At 39.8% G+C, this 23,302-nt stretch overlaps 1 protein-coding gene across 2 annotated transcripts in view; it reads right to left on the bottom strand.

The window, feature by feature from the left end:
• The window catches only part of Mllt3 (MLLT3 super elongation complex subunit), a 268,650-nt gene that overhangs the window by 82,340 nt on the left and 163,008 nt on the right, over positions 1-23,302 (bottom strand). For both annotated transcript variants that reach the window (XM_041651803.1, XM_041651804.1), the window contains exons 3-4: positions 20,907-20,989; positions 14,860-15,003 (exon numbers count right to left, since the gene is read on the bottom strand). In XM_041651803.1, coding sequence (XP_041507737.1) covers positions 14,860-15,003; positions 20,907-20,989 — 227 coding nt within the window. The remainder of the gene's footprint in view (positions 1-14,859; positions 15,004-20,906; positions 20,990-23,302) is intronic.

The raw sequence follows: 23,302 nt of genomic DNA, 5'->3' as shown, positions 1-23,302 counted from the left end.
TGAGATAAATTAGACTTTTCACTGAAATCAAGGTGTTTTTAGCATGAGAAGATGCAGTACGGCTGGCTTCTAATAAGAATGCCAAGTGAGCGTGCATTCTCTGTCCCACACAGCAAACAGAACTCAGATGGGATGTGGAGTCCTCATCCGTGTCCTGTCAACTGGAACACACTACCTCTGCTGCAGCGGAGGGCTGTAAGGCTGTAATCTAAATTCAGGGATGTGTGTGGCGGCTTTCACGTGGCTTACGGGGAAAACTCAGCTCTACTTGGTAGGATCTGTTGCACGGGCAAAACTGTGCTTTCACCTTGGCAATTTAGACAAACGATCAGGTTTACAAAATAGAAGGCACTGTTGCCTGCTGAACTTTGCTCTCTGGGTGAGATGAGGGCTGGGTAGTTCCCCACTAACGGATGTCTTAAAGTCCTACAGACTGTTCTAAAAAGCACTCCATTGAAGCCTGAAGTCGTAGGCAGGAGTCTTTCTTCCTGTAAACTGAGATGCACTGTTAGTCCTCTGAAGGGATGAGAAGTTACTACGCACTGAAAACTGAACAAGGGTGAGGTGTGACAGAAACAAGAGCAACTCAATGTCGTTCAAACCCAGAGTCTGCTGCTGAGTTTTTCCCATAGGGAGGTCCTCAGACATTTTTCAGGGAAATGTATTCATACACCCTCAACAAGACGAGCTCTGTTTCCTTTGTTTCTTTTTTTAATTAAAAAAAAAAGACCTTGGAAGACATTTTACTTTGTTATTTTAAAATCTATTAAATACTCAGCTTCCTACTCCATTGTAGAAGGGACAAGAGCTGGTAACTGCAAACAGAAAGGGGCAGAACATTGAGGAAGGTCCTTCTCTTAAACTTGAGGTTGAGAAGTAGAAGAACGCGATTTTATTGAGGGATCTTAAATCTATCATTAAAAAAAAGCAAAGGGATGCAATCTATCTGAAGCACAAAAAACATCGTGCTCCTTCCACACCTGTCCTCCCTGTCCTGTAAATATTTTCTACTCTTAAGTCCCATGTCTGCTTTTGCACGGCATGAGCATGATAAGGGGACCAAGCTGCAACAGATCATCCAAGAGCGATTCACTCAGAGATGCACCATCAACCCAAGACTCACGTGTATCTCTACTTTTAATATCGCTAGCTCTGTGACAGAGGCTTTGTCAAGTGGTGGTTAAGGCCAGGGAACACTTCTTCTAAGTCATGCCAATCCTCGTTGCTCACTTTAAAAAAAAAAATTAAGCAATTCCCCCAATTATGCTACTCTCGAGATTATAGGAAATGAAATCTTAATCAGCCCCCCTGAAGACAGGCTGATGGCTGTGTGATATTTTGTTTGTGTTCTGGCAAATAAAGCTTGCCTGGAGATGAGAGGGCAGACTTAGCCACTAGGTGACCATAGAAGCCTGGCAGTGGTGGCACATGTCTTTAATCCCATCACTTGGGAGGTGGAGACAGGAAGTGATGGGAAGACCAGAGGGCAACAGTGAACTCTGGGCATGACAAACGCATAACAACCCGTCACTGCACAAGGCTTACACTAGACCAAGCTAGTCAACACTCCAACATGGAGGGGGAGGGGAAGAGGTCTCAGTCCCTAGTTAAGGAGCTATTGATGTTTGGGGACTTCTAGAGGAAGAAGTATGGCCAGTGGATGCCCTACATCCATGACTAGTATATGGGCAATGCAAATAGGTTATTAAGAAAACAAAATGACACAAAGTTGCTCCAGGGTAGCATTGAGAGGTGAAAATGATCAACATACATTGTATACACACACAAATGATGAAATTCTTAAACAATAGAAATTCAGTATTGAAAAACTATTGGGGAAAGTTACCATTTCCTCTACCTAAACTGTATTTTCAGAAGCAGGAGAACTCTAGAGACCCTGAGGACACAGCGATGCGAATCTGTCCATAAGAAGCAAACAGAACAAAGGCTTCTGCTGGCAGGTGAGCCACTCTGATCTGGCAGTTTATCCCCAGGGACTCACGGAAGATTGCTCTATGAACCCTAACGCTGCAAACAGGAGGCCCGGGGGAATCAGCTTTAACACGTCATGTTCTTTTCTGCACTTCTTAAAGAAGAGGAGCACCACACAGGGCTGCAGCAGAGCACTCAAGGTCAGGGAAGGAAAACCTGACCAGCATTCCATGTGGGACAGATCGTCATCGTCCTGATCCCTTCTGTACTCGTCTGTATAATAGATTTTGCAATGTCCTGTGTGTCAGACTCGGCAAAACAGATACACTAGTCATATGTCTAAACATCAACACCAGCCTTTGTCCAAAGGATCTGCTTAGAGTCTGTCCTTTTCTACATTCGCTGAATCAGAAGAAATGAGGATAGGTGTGCAGGAAACAGCAGAGAGAAAGCAACTATGCATGGTAACAACTCGTGCAGGCTCTATTACCTGGCGAGCCTGTGTGGTGAAGTAGAGCATTCAACCCCGTACGTCTGAGACAGTTGCTTCCTGTGCTGGTTTTCAGTGCAGAGCCACATATACCTTTGACCTGAATGTATTTGCACTTAAGGAAACATAAATCAGAACAAAGATGGAATTATTGCTCCTTTTAATTAGATGTAAAAAAGGACTGAAGGTAAACTTGGGAGTGTGTATATAAATCACAGTGATCTGCTCAAAAGAAGGAAAAGAAACAACAGAAGAATTCAACTAAGATGGTCCCAGGAAAGAGTGTAGAACTCAAGAAACATGGCCCTGGCTGAGGGGTGGACAACAGGAACCAGACTTTCTTATCGAGTGCTAAAGAAGAAATCCAGGAAGAGAAAGCACAGAGAGTGTAAGGAAAAAGATTCAAGGACAGGTCCTAGCCTGAGCCCCAGCACCCCTAAGCAGTTGCATCTTAGCCTGGGGATGTATTAACAGTGACACGAACGGTTCAGTGAGGATCACTTTGACACAGTATTCAGAGTTTAAAGCAACTAAAAGGAAAATTCCACTGTACTTAATCTTACTTTAAAAAAGTAAATAAATAGCAGGGTGTGGTAGACTATACCTTTCACCTCTACAGAGGCAGACAGATGTTAGTGAATCTGAAGGCAGCCTGAACTACACAGCAAGTTCCAGGACAGCCAGGGCTACACAGAGAAACCCTGTCTCAACAAACAAACAAAGTACAATAATAAATCAGAATATTTTGTGTAACATTCCCTTCAGCAACAAAACTTTATTTAATGTTTGCCAGGTTAGGAGCCATAATCTTTCAAAGAGAAGTTCATGTTCCCTGCCATCTGAAACCCCTGGCTGCCACAATGGTCTCAACTAAAGATAATGTCCCTGCACTTAAGTCAGACCTTTATGGGTACCTGTGAATGTAGGAACGTGGTTACTCTAAGCTAAATATCATGAAGAAGACCAGCAGAAAGAGGCCAGACTAACACTCGGAAAGACATAACTTTACAATTAATGGTGAAGTCCCTATTTTGAAGAAAGGTGTGTTACTATGATTTTGGATTTTTTTTTTCTATTATTAATTGCATGTTGTACTCACACTCAGGGGTCAAAGGACAATGTTCAGGAATCAGTTCTCCTTCCACCAAGTGGGATCTGGAGATGGTACGAGGTCCACAGTCTTGTCAGAAAGCACCTTCAACCAGAGCCATTTAATCAGGCCCAGATAAGAATGTTTCTGGTTGTGGTGACAGTGACAATAATGGTGGTGGTGGTGGTGATGTGTGGAGACAAGAGGTCAGCAGCAGCTGTCTCCTTCAGGATCCCCTCAGCTTAGTTTCTGAAGGAGTGTCTCTACCTGGACCTGGAGTTCACCGATTTAGCTAGAACAGGGATGGCCAACAATACCCAAGGGTCCTCCTGTTTCCACCTCCAGATCTACCAGATCCACCAGATCTGGGGTTACAGGGACATGTTGCTACTGTGCTCAGCATTTCATGTGAGTGCATGGCAAGCCTTCTACCATCCCCTAGCCCTGAAGAAAACCTTAATATTTTTACAGATAACTTTTTTCTCAGACAGGATGATTTTGTTTGATATCAAATCCACCTATTCCCAAGGAATTTCAATCATTCTGCTGTAAATGCTTGCAAAATTGTCCCCCGCACAAGGTGGGATGGGGACTAGTTGAGGTTGAGCTGTGATCAACCAGCTATGTCATGGATTTTGGCCTGAATTTGTACGGTGGAAACAGTGGTAATAGTTGTTTTTCATTTGTTAGAGATACCATGGACACCATAGGGAAAGAGTGCTCTTCTGTTTTTGTTGCCAGAGGAAAATCTCTACCTTGGGTTACCAAGAGCTGAAATTCAAAAGGTCTTTCCATTAATAAATATTTGATACTTCATCGTTTCATAATATCAAAGACCCTGAAATTCCCTCTAACAAGAGGAAAGACAGAAATGACAACGACAGAGATGAATCATTTACTAATCTACACCTACAATAATCTAGATTAAAATATAAATCTTTCCAAATAGCTGGTCTTAGCTTATTAAGCCATCATCCAACATTCACAGGTACCCATAAAGCACCTCTGACTGGTTTAAGATGCAGAAGCCAAGGGTTTAGATAAGACCACTGTAGCAAGCCAGAGATCGCAAACTCCTGACACACACAAGAATTTCGTTATGACTCAAAATTAGCAAACATAATTCTTATTGTCAGAACCATAAGATAAAATCTCAAATTCATGCAAAAGCAGTTCTTTTATTCTTAATATAACTATCACTGTACTCTTAAGTCAATAATTTCAATTTTAGGAAGTAGAGAGCCAAGGGGGGCAATAAACACAAATGGGGGGGGAGAAAGAGCTGGAGAGAGAGAGAGAAAGAAGGCGGGAGAGAAAGAGGGGGGAAAAGAGAAAGAGAGAGCGAGGGAAAGAGAGAGCGCTTGCGAGCTGGGGGGGAGAGGGGTATAAAGACACATAGTTTAAAAACTGTACAATCTAGGTTTTAGTGAATTAAATGTAAAAGACAAACATTCCATGAGATCTTCTCTTCCTACCCCCACTCAGAAATTTGCCCGGGTCTACAGTCACAGAGGAGACAAGGCAGTTTCTCTTTGTTTCTCTAGAAAATCCATACTCTCAAAAATTAGAAAATCTTTATTTTAAAATTGGGGGAAAGATAAATTCATTCTTTTTAAATTTTTATTATCATTATTTTAAGGCAGGGTCTTACTGTGTGGCTCTAGCAAACCTCAAACTTGAAATTCCTCTACCTCAGCCTCCTAAGAGATGGAATTACAGACATGTGCCCCCATATACTCCTGGAAGCTAAAGTATGTTCTTTCCAGTAGAAAATCATCATTATTTTAAATATTTTCAGTGGGAAACTCTTTATTTTCCCCTTCTCAGCTAACAAAAACCATGGTTTAACCCCCCAAGTGAGGGAAGGTTATTTCAATAAATAAAAGCTATTTGCTGGTTGTTTAACCATGTAACATACTGTATTTAATAATCTCTTTAATAATCTCAAGCGGAAAGTATGGGATATTATGCTTATTTTTATACCAACCTAAAGCCCAAGGCAAATTAGCATCAGATTCAAAAACGAATTTGTGCCTACAGATATCAAACACTCTTTCTCTTACCCCATGGCTGTGTCCCTCACGGTAATAAAGATTATTATATTACACCATGTATCCTCTATCCTTACTCCCTGGAAATAAACCACAAATGTCTCTTTCAAGACTCTCAGACGTTTATTTTCTTAAACTGTGATGTTCAGATCCTGATTACTGTCAGGTTTTCTTGTAACTCATGGGATGATATAAAATCAGAGAGTGGACCCCTCTTTGCTGTATTACCCCTGAATCCCAGACTGCTTTCACTTAACACTACAGAGCAGTAACAAAACAGAATCTGCTGAGAACAATCAGAACATCTAGCTGTTCTATAAAACAACTTCCTTATTACCATATGAAAGGAAGAGACCTGGTCACATGAGAAACTCTGGAGGCAGCTTTGAGATTCAGTCAACCCAAGAAGAGGGAAACTGAGTCAGTCATTTCATTTTTAGTCTTATTGTATTTTAAATTTTCCTTATTTTTTAGTTTTAAAAAGTCCTCTGGAAGCTCACATTTCTTGACTTTGTTTAAGTTGTTGTTTGTTTTTTTCTCTTCTGTGTTCATGCCTTATTTTCTTAGTTTCTTGTGTCCTGGGGATGGGAAGAGAGCAGGGCTGAGTGGCCAATCTCTCCACACCCTTCACAGACCTGTCAAGCCCAAATTGAGGCTACAACATTACTAGCTTCCTACATCCAGTCAGCTGAATTTCTACTCCTGAGGAGCCGACAAAGAACCAGCCTCTGAGAAACATGACGGCTCATCACACACCATGGAACAACCCAGCCTCTGAGAAACATGACTGCTCATCACACACCATGGAACACCCCAGCCTCTGAGAAACATGACTGCTCATCACACACCATGGAACACCCCAGCCTCTGAGAAACACGACTGCTCATCACACACCATGGAACACCCCAGCCTCTGTGAAACACCATCCAAAACCAAGGACCACATCCTCCAACTGCATATTCACACACCATGGGAACCCCCATCTCTCCTTCTTTCCTCTGAGTATTTAGCTAATACGGCAGTACACCTGAACTCTGAATGACATGAACAGTATGTTTCTATTTAGATGCCTTCCTAATTTAAAAGGTAAACAGGGAGTTGAGAAGGAAGGAACAAGGGCAAGAGAATGGTTTTAGAGGACAAAATTGTCCTTTGATTATTTTGTGTGAGTATCGTGGTTTCAAAAGTTTTGAACTAACCTGCAATCGATTGTGTGACCTACAGAAGATACTAAAGCATAAAGCCACTAAACATGTTGAATGGCATAAGTTTCTACTGTAAAGACCACACTTTGTTTAAAGAACTCAAGAGATCTGTGTCATAGCAGAAATTATGGCTCTCACACACTGACATCCTACTATTCATTTATATATATGTGCCACTTTCATGATTTAATTTCGAGTCAGGAAAGAGGCAGCCAAACATAGATGAGAAGAAAAAAAAAACCCTAATATGAGAAAAATAACTTTGGCAAAACCACCAAATGAATGAGGCCACCATAATAGATTTATTTAAATAAATCACCCTTTATCAGTGCTAGTGAAAACTGCAGCATTCCCTTATCCTTTGAGGTAGACAACTGCAGTATGATATATATTAGAAAATAACAAACACGGCCATATTTGTTCCAAAACAAATATCCAAAGTCCAATGAAGCTGCCCAGTGATAGCCACCAAAATAATCTTCTCTGGGTTGTTTGCTTTGAGTCATTTTTATAAGTAGCAGCCAGCCATTCATCTCTGGGCACTGTGGGGATGACTTTGCCACAAAAGCCACTTATATTTTTAGAAGCCAAAGTCTTGACAAATCAATTCCTAAGAACATAATTTGTTACAAATTGAAGAAAGCCTGAAAACACAGACCTTGGTTAAAAGGCTTCCGTATCTTCTTGTAGCTTTTCCAAGTTTAAGTATGTGGGAAGAATACCCATAAATTTAAGTCAAAACTGAAACACTTAGAATATTCCAATTTAAAATACATTAAAATGTGGCCTCTGAAAGGAAATGAAAATGGCTTTTTAAGCATATGAAAAGTTGTTCATCATCACTCACAAGAGCAATGTGAGTTAAAAATGAGATACTATTTCCACCCACCGTGCTGAGTAATAAATCACAGTGTGGAGAAAGGAGTACTCTCAGAGGCCGTTAGTGCAAGCACTAAGCAGCAGAGCCTCTTTAACAAGATATCTGTAAATGTCCATCAAAATTTAAATTCCACTTTGTGCCTTGAATCTTCAACGGTATTCCTTAGAATTTATCCTACTGGCATAGAAATTTAATTTCCTCTGTCAGCAAGAACTGGAGTATCTGCTTCAGTATTATTGGTGACTGCAAGCAAGTTCATTGTGTATCATTTTATATGGGTGTTTGCATTTTTTTATTCAAGAAATTATAAAGAACAGCAGAAGGGATGTAGTCTTTATAGTTGAAAAGTCAAAAGTGTCCCTAACACCCTACTGCATGGCATTGCCTAGGTTACTTCCAGGCCTTACATTACCACATTCAAATGGTGTGGCACCACTGAGGGGTTAAAGTTCCTTACCATAGATCCCTCTGGTGCTTTAACAAGCAAAACTCTTTGCTGGACGTCCACTTCATAACAATCAGCACTTCAGAAAGTGCCAACTTATTTCTTCACACAACCAGATCCTATAGAAATGGAACTGTCACTCTGAGGACCAGGACTGCATTTGCTGCAGGATTAATACAGACTGGAAGTAAGCGCCCCATGCCTTGAGCAGTCCTGGCCAAATGGATGCCTGAGATGTCCGATTGAAGCAGGTGGTGTCTGAAGAGAATTGGATTTCTGCCTATAGAAACCCTGGCTGGAACAACTGCTGTGGTTAGTTTTAATTTTTCAAACTTCAAAATCAATTGCTTGCCAGTGATCTGCAAAGAGCCCGAACAACATGTTTAGACTTTGCCCTGTTGAGTTAGAGGAATGGGGGGGTGGGAGGGAAGGAGACTAACACCCCACCGCCAGCCTCTAGAGAACGACATAACACTTGATGTCCAGCCAAAGCATGGAACAGCGATGGAATACTTAACTCTAGGACAGTTGGCCCCTTTTGGGGTTTTGTCATAGCACCACAAGAATGCAACCACCTTGCTGCACGTAACACATGTGAATGTCCCTATATGGACATAGCTTTCACAAGCCTTTAATTTGTGAAAATCTTAGAGTTAAAAATGGTTAAGAATCACTAATTTTTCTAATGAAGAACCAAATCTTTTAAAATTGATATTCTAAATAAACCTGAAATTAAATTTTAGGCAAACAAAACACAAAAGGGCAGAGTATAAATTCCTTGAGAAAAAGAGTAACACAGACCAAGCATTTCACACAGCATAGGTCCATCAATCCTCCACTGTTTCCTCCAATGCTAACCACATCCTCCTGTCAGTACCAAGGTACTTACAAAAATAACAAACTTTTCCCACTAAATACTCAAGTGTTTAGTATAAAAGTGATATGAAACTGCTTATCCTCCAAGAATAGACCCAAAGAAAAAGATCCAAGACCCTAAGAACCAGTTGGACGTGTCTCCACATCCCCGATGACGAAACCAGCATCCCATCCATTCCACAACGGAAGAACTGAGATTCCAGGACAAGCGGTCTAGACGACAGCAGGTTGACGCTCTGACCTGAGTTCATGACTTGCCTAAGTACAAACCTGCAGCACCTTCTCTTCAGAAACACAGACACAAGATAGACCCGCAGTCTCAGTTATAGGACACACATCAGTAACAGATGCCTGCACTTGCAAAGGCAGAGGGGAAGCCGACTTCAGCATTTAAAAGAAGAAAAGAGAAGGGGAAATCATCTCTCGCTGACACAAATCTTTTAATCCCAGCATTCTGAGCAACACAATTCCAGGATTAATTCAAAGGTGATCACCAGTTTGTTTTTACAGGAAGTAACCAAAATACTTCATGGAACAGGGAGGTATTGCTCCTTGGGAGTGGGGGTGGAGAGTCCTGATCCTTTTGCTTGAAATTCAAAGCTTTATTGTTTACAGCTCCCTTCTCTGCTAATCAAAAATTAAGGCCTCAAAATAAAAAAGTTTGCTCCCATAATACATAATAATTTTCTCTCTTAATATATTCATTAATATAAATAAAAATGGATACATATTAGTGAATATAAATGGCCTTTGAAATATGCTCTTATGTTGTTCCTTTCCATCTAAGCCCTACACTCTGATGCTTGAACTCAAGGCTTGGCAGGACTAGGTAGAGACTAAACTATACCCACTGTTTCCAGAAAGTTCTACTGTGTTATCTCATTTTTAGAGGAAATTATAATCTGGGATCTGGTTTTAAAAGACCATCTGTATTTCAATAATCTCAGAAAATGTTACCTAAATCCAAGTGTACCTGGACCAGAAACTTTTATTCTTTTAATAAAAAGATATTTTTAATATTAAGGGGTGATTCAGTAGAGTAACTCAAGATATTTTTCTCTCCAGGAAAATGTACATAAAGATTTCTTTGAGACAGTTTGGAAAATAGTTATGATGTTAAAAAAGAAAGAAATCTAGTAAGAGGGAAATTTGACATATAGCTTTTGGTTTGAAGATTACTATGTAGAAAAAAAATCTGCAAGTTTTCAAGATTCTTCTGGCAAAAGTTCTTTGGAATCATTTTCTTCTAAGGGCTGAAAAACATTTTTTAAGAGGCTTTCCAACTCTAAAAGTAACCTTTCTGATCTCAAGAAAAGCCAAGTTCAACTTTTAATAGCACTGTGTACTTTCGGCATTAAAGAAAAAAGGGAAAGAGAAAGAGCCAACAATGACTACTGCCCATCTTCTTAAACTGTGGGTGGCAAAAGCATAGCGGGTCATGTAACTGAATGTCCCGGCCATGGAAATCTGGCAACAGTAAAAAGCTTTCAGGGCTGTAGTGATGGTACCACTGGTATTGCTGAGCTAGTACAAATATCTGTTCAGACCCCCAGTATCCACAAAAAATAGTCAAGCATAGTGGTGCTTATCTGTAACCCCAGTGCTCGGGTACTAAAGCAAGAGGATTCCCAGGACTTGCTGCCAAGTAGTCGAACAAAATCAGTGAGCTCAGGTTTGTTCAGAGAACCTGTCTCACAAGAAAGGTAGAGGGATTGGAGAGATGGCTCAGTGGTTAAAAGCACATATTGTTTTTAAGGAGGAACTGCGTTTGATTCCTAGCACCCACATGGCAGTTTACAAACACCCATAATTCCCATTCCAGGAGATCCGATGTCTTCTTCTGATCTCTGGATACCAGGCACATACGCAATACACAGGTATACATGTGAGGAAATCACTCATACAACATATAATAAGTACTCTTAAATTTTAAAAGGTCAGGTAGAGAAATGAGGAAGATGCCTGCCTGACATTAACCTCCAGCCTTCATACACATGCACATATAGCTGCATGCAGTTTCTGGCGTGCAATGAACAAAAGTTACTACAAAATCAAATGCATAGTCAATCTACAGTAATTCTGGCAGCACATGCCTGTGTTACAGCACAAAGCTTCCTTGCAGTCCTGAACACAGAACATGAGCACTTAACATTGTGGGTCCATTACACCACACAACACCAATGCTTAATGTGGCTTCATTGGACACACCAAATTTTTCTGTTGCTATTGAAACATAACAGTATTTTTCTGATCACACCTCAGCATATTAAGTATCAAATTAATATATCTAATATATTTGAGTTGTATTGTGTTGTGGTGAAATTGTTGCCATTTGAGTTTCTGGCTTGAGTTTCATTTTCAAAAAAATCTAATGGACTTGGATTTGAGATTAAAGCAGAATTCAAATGATTTCTGCCATGATATATTATTTATATAAATCAGTATTCTCAATATTCATTACTATAAAATCAAAAGACTGGTGAACTCTGGAAAAATGTTTAAGATGTTCTAAGTCCTTTAATGCAAACCATTTGGCCAAGATTCAATTCTTCATGTAAAAATAATGAAATACCTTCATCTCAATATGCAAATTTTACTTACGCCTTAATAAGTGGCAAAATTATATGCATTTTGAATCCATGTTTTAAAATATACTTCTCTAGGATTTATTATCAGTAATTTTCATTTACTCATCTATTTTATATATCTACATTCCGAGAACAACTAAAAATCTCTCAAGTGATGGGCTCATCAGGGCTCAGAGAGACTGAACTGACAACCAGGGAGGCTGCCTGGGACTGGCCTAGGCACTCTGCATATGTGTGACAGTTGTGTAGCCTGGTCCTCTCATGGGACTCCTAACAGTGGGAACAGGGGCTATGTCTGACTCTTTTACTGGCTTTTGAGACCCTTCTCCTCCTACTGGCTCTTCTTGCCCAAACTTAATACATGGGTGGAGTTTAGTCTCACTGTGACTTGATATGCCATGCTTTATTGATACCCATAGGAGACCCGGCTTGTCTTCAGCAGAAATGAAGGAGTGGATTGGAGGGTGGGAACAAAGTGGGGATGGAAGGAAGGACTAGGAGGAGAAGAAACAGTGGCCAGAATGTAAAATAAAAACAATTTATTAAAAAATTTCTCAGGTGAAAAGGGTCATCAAATAGATGAATTTTAAGAAAGCCGTAAAGGCCCACTCATGCCTGAAGCTCTTCGTAGTGATTACATTAGTACACATGAGGAAGGTCTCGTTTCTTTCACACACACATCTGCCACATATATTAATGCAGTATTTTGGAATAAAGGACATAGTACCTTCCCTGTCTGCCATCCCCCAAAATATAGCCATTAGAAAGGAAAAAAAAAAAAAAAAAAAACGTGTCTGGAAAGAAAAATTTCAATGAAAGCAAATGTCTCAAAAAAAATCTGTAGCTTTTAGATTGTACTAACACTAAGACAATAGTAAATTTTGCAATGTCAGTTAAAATATTCTTAGCCAAAAAATGTGTATTGGCCCACAAGTGCTTTGAACATTTTCATAGAAGACAATTTAATCTCCGCATATAAGATGAATCTATAGATACTACGATTTCAAATGAAATTGTAGCTTTTCCTTTGTAATGAAACTCACTGGAGCAAGTCCCTTAAATACATTAGTAAGCATGCCAAAGGATCTCTACAAGGAATATTCCACACTGCAAACATTTTAAACTTGTCAAGACACATTTGAAGTTTAATAGGAAAATATCCAAAGGTTTAAAGGCTACTTGGAGAAACACAAAGAAGGAAGTTAGAAGTCACGGAGGTCACTGGGAAAAAAGACCAGTATAACAAATGACCAAAATAAATACTGTACCAGGATGTGGCACTGCCTTATCTCTAACCCCTAACCTTTCCACATTCTGGGATTACAGGCCTATTATAAAATAGTCTACATCATAGTTACCTTTCCCTATAACCATTATCATTAACCTGGTGACTTCAAGTCCCATAATCCACAAATTCAATTACTTATCCAACAACATATCCAAAAACCTAAGGCACCACCTTCATAAAAATAAAACTACTGAGGGTACCAGGAATTATAACAGACCATGTTACTGCTGAGGGCAGGTATATAGATAGCTTCTACACTTCACTCTTGTTAATGATTAAAACAATTAAAAAGGGTCATTTTAAAAAAACAACTTCCTTAATAAATGTATATTAATTCCCCATTTTTACATTTGATCTTATCCAAAATGTTGAGAAGCAATAAAGTCCCAAATTTTAACATGTTAAAAAAAAAGCCCGTTCTGTCAGGAACACACATTTCCTTGTTTCTGAAGCTGCTCTCCAATACCTATTTAACCCATCACCTACAAAACTTACTAGTATAGTGAAGAACTAAACATGGTAAAAACACTTCATAGCTTCAAATGCATTTTTAGCAGTTCAGTCAAAAGGACGAAAACCTAGTGAAACAAGGCTGGAAAAGAAATGAGTCCACATAATTGAAAATGGCCACACAATTGTGTAGCTAGGCAACTTCTCGTGGAAGGGTTCAAAGTTTTGCTAAAGTTTACAGAGTAACTGTCTATGACCCATTAAGGGGAAGAGCATGTTATCAAAGAATCCACTGTACCCTACACAGCCCTAAGGCAGAGTTTACAATGATGTGAATCTTCAGAGGCAATGAGTTTATAAATGCTAAAGAAAATGTTACCTTCATGGCTACAAAACTACACAGAACCCTTCCAGACAAACTAAATGCAGAGAACCCGAGAGTGACGAACAAATTTCAAGCCTACGTGAGTTGGAGCTGTGCACACAGGCTGACTGAGAAAGTTCATCTGAAGAAGGGGTCGATGGCCTGGGTGACACTAATTTTACAGCAGATTTTAGTCAATTCATCATTTTTATCTGTGCCACTGAACTGGCTAAAAACAAATATCTTAAATGCTTATGCCAGCAATACCAATTGCAAGGACAAAAATATCCCACCTGTTACCTACATCTAAAAGAAATTTCTTCTACTTTCAGCTCAAAAATCAAAAATAGATATTCAAATAACTCAAACATGTTATATGAATGAAATATGTTTCCATTCATTACGATAAAGAAAATTTGGACAGCAACTCCATTTTATGTAATTTTTCACATAACCTTCAACATTTCCAAAAACTTTCTATAAACTGACATAGCCAAGTGCAGGTCCCAGTCTTTATCTGTGTGCAGTTTGTTGCTTGTTTTGGGCTTTGTTACATAGATATTTCTCCCATATTCAAACACACCTCCCAGTGGGAGGAAGCAGAGTCACAAGACTCAGGAAGAGCATAAAACAAGACTCACAAGCCCATCCGTAAGATTTTATAAGTAGTTGGCAAGCAATTGCTTATGGAGAGGAGACTCTTGAAGAGCTGACCTCAGCTTGACTAGGGAGCTCTACAGATGTGGATTTCAAGAGTTACTGCTTTTGTTTAGCTGGGATTTTTGATATCTTTGAATTAACCAGGCTCATAAAAGTAACTCCAGCCACTCATCGATTCTCTGAATTCTCTTGGGCAGAATAATTTCTCTGGCCTGTTTTCAGCACCTTCTCAAGGATGAAGATGTTTGTTCACATAAATCTAGAAGAAGTAACACACACACTTTGTCAAAACCACTTGACCTATTGTGATGTTAAGGTTGTTCTAACCAGTGATCTCATTTCAGATTTGCACCTGCCTAAGAGTTTGCCTTCCTCTATATTGAAAACCATGAGTCCACAGTTAAATCATTATTGTACTTTGTACTCTTTGGGCTCTTCCAGAATGTCAACGCACATACTAGCAAACATTATTTTTTAATAGGAAAGATTTAAAACTAAATAAATAGATAGATAAATAAATAAAAACAGATTGCCACTTACCCCTCCTGCCTTCAGCAACTTTCTTCTAAAGTCCTCTGTGGGGTTATTGAAAGTAAGTTTCTCACAGCGGAGGTGATTCACTGGTGGGTGGCCTTCAAGATGCAGGAATAAGTCATAATCAAAGCGGACTTTCTTAGGTTCTTCCTGGAGGTGAAGGAAATTAAGAGGCAAAAGTAGAAAATTTAAAAACAAGATTTAATCACATATGGAACAGAAAAGTCCTAGACACTTAACAGTTGGGTCAAAGTAGTTCTTAAAAGGATTCTTCTGGGATTACATAGAAAGCAACCTACAAATATGTGAAAAATTCATTTGTGTTAGGAGAAACTCACCATCTCCCCTTGGTTTCTCAAGTACACCACACGATGAACACAGCCACCCAGTGGAAACCTAGGTTATTCCTTCTACCTTCAGCACCTAAGTCAAGACTTCCATCCTACTGCCATGCTGACTACTGTCCAAACTATCACATATCCTATTTCTGCTAGGCCTTCAGATGATGCATTCCTCTCAGTCCTTCTGTTAGTCAGCCTTCAAAACAATCTATAGAAATCAATTGTCTACTTAGCTTTTATTCCTTGGTTAAAATGTCATCAGTTTCCAATGGATATCAGCTTAAAAATCTAATGAGAAATACATGCTACAGAAGAGCCTTTGTAATTTGGCTCTGGGATTCTGGTCTCAATATACCTCCTCTACCCAACTGATGGCCAACTCTCCCTCAGCTGCCACGCCTACGCTTTATATCTTCACAAAGGTAGTGGTGATTGCTTATCAACAATAAAGCTCATAAAACTCATCCTCCGTTCTTTCCTTTGTCTTCATCTCAGTCAAATTTTCTTCCAGATCTACCTAGTCTTCCTCTCTGAACACTGGAACTACTTACTTTAGCTTAGACCATAGCAACTTCTCCTGCAGTCTTCTGCTTTCAAGCTTGTCTCAGTCTACACTCTAAAATGACAAGTGACTGGCTTTTTTCTAATTAAAAAAAATCTGATTATTACTTCCTCAAAAAAGTCTTTAAAGGCACATCATTTTCAATGATACAATCTCATTTCTTGTAACAACTAGCATAGTCTTTTAGCACCTTTCCTGTATTTTATTTGCTTTCTTACAATATTCTCTCCCTCTTCCACACTTCTGAAGGTCTTAAGTTCCCACACTTTCTGTGTTCTTGACTTTGGTTTTATCACAGAACACTCCCATACCTAACACTGCCACTATATTTCCCTACATGGCTAAGTATGTTAGACTATACTGACGGATGGAGATCTAGCAAAGTATAAGCTCCTCTGTAGAGATGCCCTAGCCCACCCAATGCCAACCTGAATTAGACACCTCTCATATACCCCTCCTCCACTAGCATAATTATCACACTCTGAATTATAATAATTTTGTCTCATCTCACCTCAAAATTAAGAAGGCAGGCAGTGATCAACCTTGAAATTGGAAATATAATTGACAAAGACATTCTTATCAATTTGGTAACATCTAGCAATAATAAATGTTCATCATATTTGACTCCAGTACTAAGAATCTCTTGAATAGAAATGTTCAAACATAAGTGCAAGTATTCATGGTGCCCTGATTACAATAGAAAAACTCAAGAATGAGCTACATTTTGCCATAGGCTATAATTTAGATATCTTATGGATTTATTTATTTTACTTCATGTATATGTGTAGGTATCTGAGTGAATCTATGTATACCCACAAAGGTCAGAAGAGGAAATAAGATCCCCTTGAACTGGAGTTACGGAGTTGTGAACCTCCTGATTTTGGTAAGGGAAAGCAAACTGAGGTCCACTACAAAGGCAGTAAGTGCTCTTAACCGCTGAGCCATTTCTCCAGCCTCTTCATTTAGATACTTTAAATTATTACTTGGAGATATATATGTAAGTAAATTAAGGAAAATACACAGAAAAATATTAAAGTATGACATATCATGACCCAGCCAGGCTCCATGCGGACATGTTTTAACATGCAGCAGACACATGGAAAGAAACTTGAAAACAGTTATGTCAAGTACTCAACAATCACTAGGTGGAGTTAAGTAATTTAGTAATTTTATTCCACACTCTCTTCATAAAAACATTCACTCCTGTGTACTTTTAAAGAAAAATACATTGACAAATAGAACTAATCACCACTAAAGACTAAAGGAATGAAGCAGTAATAGTAACCTCAAGAGCCCTCAGAAGGTTTAAACAAAACAAAAGCCATTACTTTTCAGAAAAACCTAAGGATACAGACCAGGGAAGTGCTTCTGAATGAGGGTGCAATTTTCTCTTAAAGGTGTTTTTTTGGTTTTGTTTTGTGTTTTTGTCTTGCTTATTTGTTTTAATTTATTGAGGGGGAAATACCCATAACATTGTGTTCTGGTCAACTGGAAATCTCTGCTTAGAAGACAGACATCAATATGATGTTAAGGTTTGCTCCTCAGAAAAGATTACTCCTCAAAGTTCAAAGAAAAGGAGCTAAAGATGTGGCTCAGCAGCTTACAAAGCCCCAGGTTCGATTCCCAGCTGTGAATGGTGGCTCACAGCAGCATATAACTCCAGGAGATGGAAGAGCAACCATAACTACAGCTCCCAAGTATCCGATGCCTTTTTTGACCTCTGAGGGGACCAAGCACACACGTGATAAACAAAGACACATACAAGCAAAACACTCAAATACATAAAATAAATCTAGATAAGAAAAGTGTGTATTTGTTCGGAATATAAGACAAATGTGTTTCCTGGAGTGGCAATCTGCTTTGGTGACATAAGATTTCCCCTCACCCTACACGGGCTCCCGTCCCTGTCATTCCCTCACACACTGTCTCTGAGAACAGACTGAGAGAGAGAAGCAAGGAGTCTTCTCAAACTAAAGCACCAGGATTGAACTTGGTTTGATGTGAATGCTGTTTTAGCTTCTGAAACACGAATGATTTTCATAGACAGGCTGGCTTTATTGTACTCAAATACAAAACAACACTCAGAGGCCCAAGGGAACAACCTAGACTCTACTAGCCCTCTTGACTCTGATGTCTCCAATGAATGAGCAGAACTGAAGACACTCATCAGAGCAAGCCCGAGACTGGGAGGACGGAACCATTACTACAGTGCACACACACAATTCAAGACCACAAATACTTACAATAAGGACAATAATAAACACTCAAAATGAAATGAAAATTCTGCAGAAACGACCTACAGTTACTAGACAGTTTACACATTAGTCAGCTCAGTCAGAAGAAAACCAGAGTGTCTATCTAGACTGCAAGGACACTACACAAAATGAAATGAGGCAGTCTCAGAAGACAAGCACTGTATGACTCATTTACAAAAAGCATTTAAAATAGTTACGCTATCAGAGTCATAAAATAAAAGACTAGAATAATAGCTGCCAGAGTCTGAGATGAGGGGGTGATATCAACATCAGCACTGCATTTCAGGATACAGAACAAACAAGTTCCAGGGGTCCGCTACAGTCCGGCATCAATCAGAAGCAGCACCGCAGTTGACATGCCAGAGCTTTTAAGAAGGTGTGGTGGCACATGCTTTCAACCCCAACCCAAGCTGACCTGGCACTCACTATGTAGACCAGGCTGGCCTCAAACTCATAAAGCTCTGCCTGCCACTGCCTCCCACGTCCAAGCTGAAGGCAGTGCAATATCAGATTCACCTGAGTGACAGAGCCTGCCCACAGTCACAGTCCCTCTCACAGGAAATCAGAGCTTCACTCTTTGAGAGAAATGCTTTGGGGGTGAAGGCCTAGACTCCTCCAGCAGTATAATCCAACCACTGGATAAAATTAGAACACTAGTTATGAGGGTATGACAGGATACACGAAGCCCGACATCATCTTCATTAATTAAATATGGACAGCAATAAAAGGCAGTGGCTATGAAGGGAGGAAAGGCTCTGAATTCCTTCTCATAAACACAATCATTTCAAAACCCATGGTAAAGTAAGAAAAGGCATTTCTCCAAAGAATATAAATAAATGGACAATAAGCATATGAAGAGATGTTCAACATCGTAAGTCTTCAAAGAAATGCAAATTAAAACCACAATGAAGAGCGGTTTCCCAACTACCAGGATAATTATAGTCAAAAAGAAAACCATGAACATAAAAACCATTAGAAAAATTCAAACTTTTTTATACTGCTAAAGGGAATATAAGATGCACTAAATGGCATGGGGTCTCTGAAAACAATTAGTGGCTGCCCCAAAAGGTAAACATAAGTACGTACATACAATAGGACTATATGATCCCAGCGGGATTTCAAAACATAGGTTGACATGAAAACCAATAAATGACTATTCAGAGTGGGATCACTCCTAAAAGGCACAAAATGGAGTCAAGTCAAATACCCATCAACATACAAATGAAAATAAAAATGTGAATTATTTGGATGAACAGAATAGTATTCAGGTATAAGAAAGAATAGGTATTAAGACATCTCATAATAAGGATGATTTCCACTTCTCAAAAGTTCTTATATACTTAGGAAAACACTAAGCCTCTGCTCAAAGTCAAAGTAAGAATCCAAACAAGTTAAGTACAGAAAAATGTTCTTGTCAAGCACGTCTGTGTCTCTGTGTCTGTCTCTGTCCCCCACCCCCATGTGAACATGTGTGTACACCCTAATTAATAGCAGTTGAAGACTTGTAAAAGATGACATGGCAGAAGTGTGGTAAATAGACACAGTGAGAAAAAATATGAAAAATAAAACACACCCAGTCACTAACACATTCTTATTTTATGAGATGAGATTAGTGTAGCTTTATAGTCACAAGGAAATCTTTGATGAATTGAAAGGCTGAGCCTTGTAGACATGGAAAAGCCATGTTGGTGTGGAAAGTACTGAGTGTTAAAGAGTGGCCTGTCACTGCTTTGACCCTGTGCACCGAAGCCATTCAGCATAGAAGATCCTAGGCTGCACTCTGGGGACGCTGCTTGTGTAAATCTGGCGCACTGGGAAAATGTCTTTCTCATCTGCTCTTAGGAGCTGCTGCTGCTGTCCGCAGGACCAGGCTTAATGGAATATTGACTCGAAGAACGGAATTCTGTTTTCTCAGTTGCTTTTTCATTCGTTTTGAAAGTGAACTGTCTCACTTTAGGACACATTTAGAAACTACGATACCTTTGAATGAAAAGCAAGGAACAGCATTATTTAAAAGCTGCAAGCACTATTGCAGGCCTGACATGAGGCTGAATGCTTTCCTGGAGGTAACCAAAACCACTGATCCATGACTACCGGGCATAAGCAGCAAGCGGTAGCTCTGGCAGGCGGGCATGGGTTCTTAGTGGTAGGCTTCACAGCTCACACACAGCCCACTGCAGCTTATGCTGCTGATTCAGCTCCTTCTTGTCTCCAAAGGTATAGCACAAAGAAAAAAGACAATCATCTATCATGTTTATAAGCCAAACCCAGAAAACCAATGCTGCAAAAAGCCCAGCGCTGAATAAATGTTTACTTATGAATGAGATGTTACATCATCTAACTACTTTCTGAGGTGGACACTCCCACCTCCCAGATCAAGAATAAGGGAAGCCCCATGAGGTTCAGCAATCACCCGTGTCATAGAGTCTGCAAATTCTGCTCCAAATGTAGTGCCGGCCTCTTTTCCATGCAGTCGAACCCATAATACCTCAGGCTGCAATAACTTTATATACTGATCACGTATGCTTTTCATCTAAAGATAATACAGGATTTTTTTTTTTGTAATCCTAAATATGAGAGCAAGACCAGGAACAGTTCCTGGGAAACCTCTAATTATCCTTTTCTGCTGTACAAACATCTCCTATCTTGTTCAGAATGGTAATCATTCTACCAAGGAATATCTAGTGAATTTTATATAACCTGACTTTATATTATTGAAATTATTTTTATAGCCATTTCCTCTAAGATTAAAGAGTTGTGGTAACCAAAATTCTACAGTCAAGTTTAGCTTTAACATTATATAGTATTAGAAGTTTTATCAATGGATTAGCTTAAACATTATTTATTTGGTTAACAGATGATCTTCTGAGAGATTAATGGATAAGGATTACATACCTTGTTTTTAAAATAAACTTCAATTGGCAATATGAAACCAGCATACCCAGACTCTTCTACTTTGTAAGGTGGGTCTTTGCACACTGCAAAATTAAAAAGGAAAATAGGAAAGGTAAGACTGGCAGACGAAAATACATTGCTACAAACATTCTACCATCTAGAGCATGCCCAATTTTCACAGCCCTTTCCCATTTCACAATAGAGTCTCTGATCCCTTCTTCTCGGGGACCTAAAACAATAACTTTCCTATCTATATTTTTAATTAAAATCTGGGTGGAGTATAGCTCATTACAGTCAACCACGGTCACAGTGAGTGACTTAGTTATAATTCTCAGAAACAGGACAGGGCCTGTAATCGAAGCTAAAAATAACTAAATGAACTACAGAGTTTCCTAAGTAAAGAAACAGCCCAAACTGGGAGTTGAAAAAACTCACTCCCTGCCTAAGCTGCTGTTGTCTGAGATGTCCTGTGTGGTCTCCTTCCTCGGAAACCTGAAACCCAGGCTGTCACTTCTTCTCATGCATACTAAGAGTCAATATCTCCATCTTTCCCAAGCCACCAAAAAATAAGTTTTAATGAGATTCCACCACAAAACTCCCCAAACTCAATCACATGGTAAGCCTATAAATGATCTTCATATTTCCTAAACTAAAACAAAATTTAATTCTCCAAGCAAGATCTTGGAGAATTAGAGACCTTGGGAAATGAAATTCATTCCTCTAAATCAATCACAAGCCTACTGAATTTATTCTTGCTAAGTATTGTGGGCTGGAGAGTCAGGAGCACTTGCTCCTGGGTTCACTATCTAGCGTGTACATGGCATCTTACAACTTCAGTTCCAAAGGATCTGTTGCCCTCTTCTAAGCTCAACAGGCTCCTGCATGCAAGTGGTACACATATATGCTCAAAAACGCACGTGCGCGCACACACAGTACACTAAGTACCTTTAAAAGAAGGTGGTTCCATAGTGTAACAAGGTAAAACTAGATGTACTAAATGTCGAGATGCACGCCAGGACGCCAAGCCCTCATCAGCAGCCCAGGTCACCTTTCCAGGCTTCCCCACTGTGTTTCCCACCACAGCCCTTGGACTCCACTCAAATTCTGGCTTCCCTCAGACATGCACGGCACTTCCTACCTACACTCAATGCTTCCTTCCACTCTTCCTTCCTTATCCAAACTGCAAGTTCCTCACCAAGTCTTCCTGGGCCATAGAATACCTCCTTACCCCCACCCGAAGCATTAATTATCTAAACACTACTCTGAAGCTAAACAGAGTTCCTTCGAACCACATACTAAAAACCCAGCTTGTTTATTCCCCTTGCCTCTTGGACAGGGTAAAAACAAACACTATTTTACCTTGGGAAGTTAAAGCTAGGTCAGGTGATCAAGGTGCAAAAGCTGACACACCTGAGTGCCAATCTACGACCTAGTTCAATCTCCAGTCTTCCTCTACAAAGTTGCTTCACTTCCCTGAATCTTGGAATCCTCCTCTAAACAGTTTGAAGAAGAAGCATGGTGACTGCCATATACTGAATGTCTGTGCTCCCCCAAATTCTCGTGTTGATATTCTAATCTCTGATGTTAATGCTATCACAAGAGTCCTTTGAGAGGTGATTAAGTAAAGAAGTGAAACCTTCATGAATGAGTTTACTTTTGTATTCCCAACCCTCAGAGAAGCTTCTATTTGCAGTAGATGAAATTAACACAGAGATCCACAACGGGCTAAGGTGCAGAGAATATGAGACAGTAATGGAGCATCTAGAATGTACCCCCATTTCCCAAGGCTTGGGGTGGTTGCAGATGAAGGAGGAAAGGACTATAAGAGCCAGAGACAGTGAGTGAACACAGAGAAACAATACCCTCTGGACACAACATGAAGCTGCACACGTGACTTCACAGCAGCTGCGGTAACCCCTATGCAAACCCAACCAAGACCAAACAAACCATAAGACAGACAGGGGAGAAGGATATGGAGCCTCACCCCGAGCTGAGGGGCTATTCGCAGTTGAGAACTGTTGGGAGTTTGGCCCCTATTAGATCGACCATGCTCTAGCAGGTTACAGATCTGTGCATATCTGGACCGCATCAAGTGGACATGATGGGTGTTGGGAGAAGAGGGAACACAAGCTGGGCGTGGAGGGATGGTGAAGCTGAGAAGAATTAGGGGAGGGGATGAAAATTGTCAAAACTCAACTCACTGTGCAAAATTCCCAAAGAACTACTAGTAGGAGTGTGGTCCAAAAATTCTCTGATCACTTCCCCCATGTGAACACACAGCAAGAAGCCAGTCAACAATCCTAAACATCAGAATCTGCACATAGCAAGATGCCAGTCAACAATCCTAAACATCAGAATCTGCACATAGCAAGACGCCAGTCAACAATCCTAAAGAG

Source organism: Microtus oregoni, unplaced genomic scaffold (assembly GCF_018167655.1).
Source record: "Microtus oregoni isolate MIOR12 unplaced genomic scaffold, Mior012 000005F_ref0000423, whole genome shotgun sequence".
NCBI classification, from domain to species: domain Eukaryota; kingdom Metazoa; phylum Chordata; class Mammalia; order Rodentia; family Cricetidae; genus Microtus; species Microtus oregoni.
Note: the sequence above shows the minus strand (reverse complement) of the source record. Positions and strands in the feature narration are given on the sequence as shown.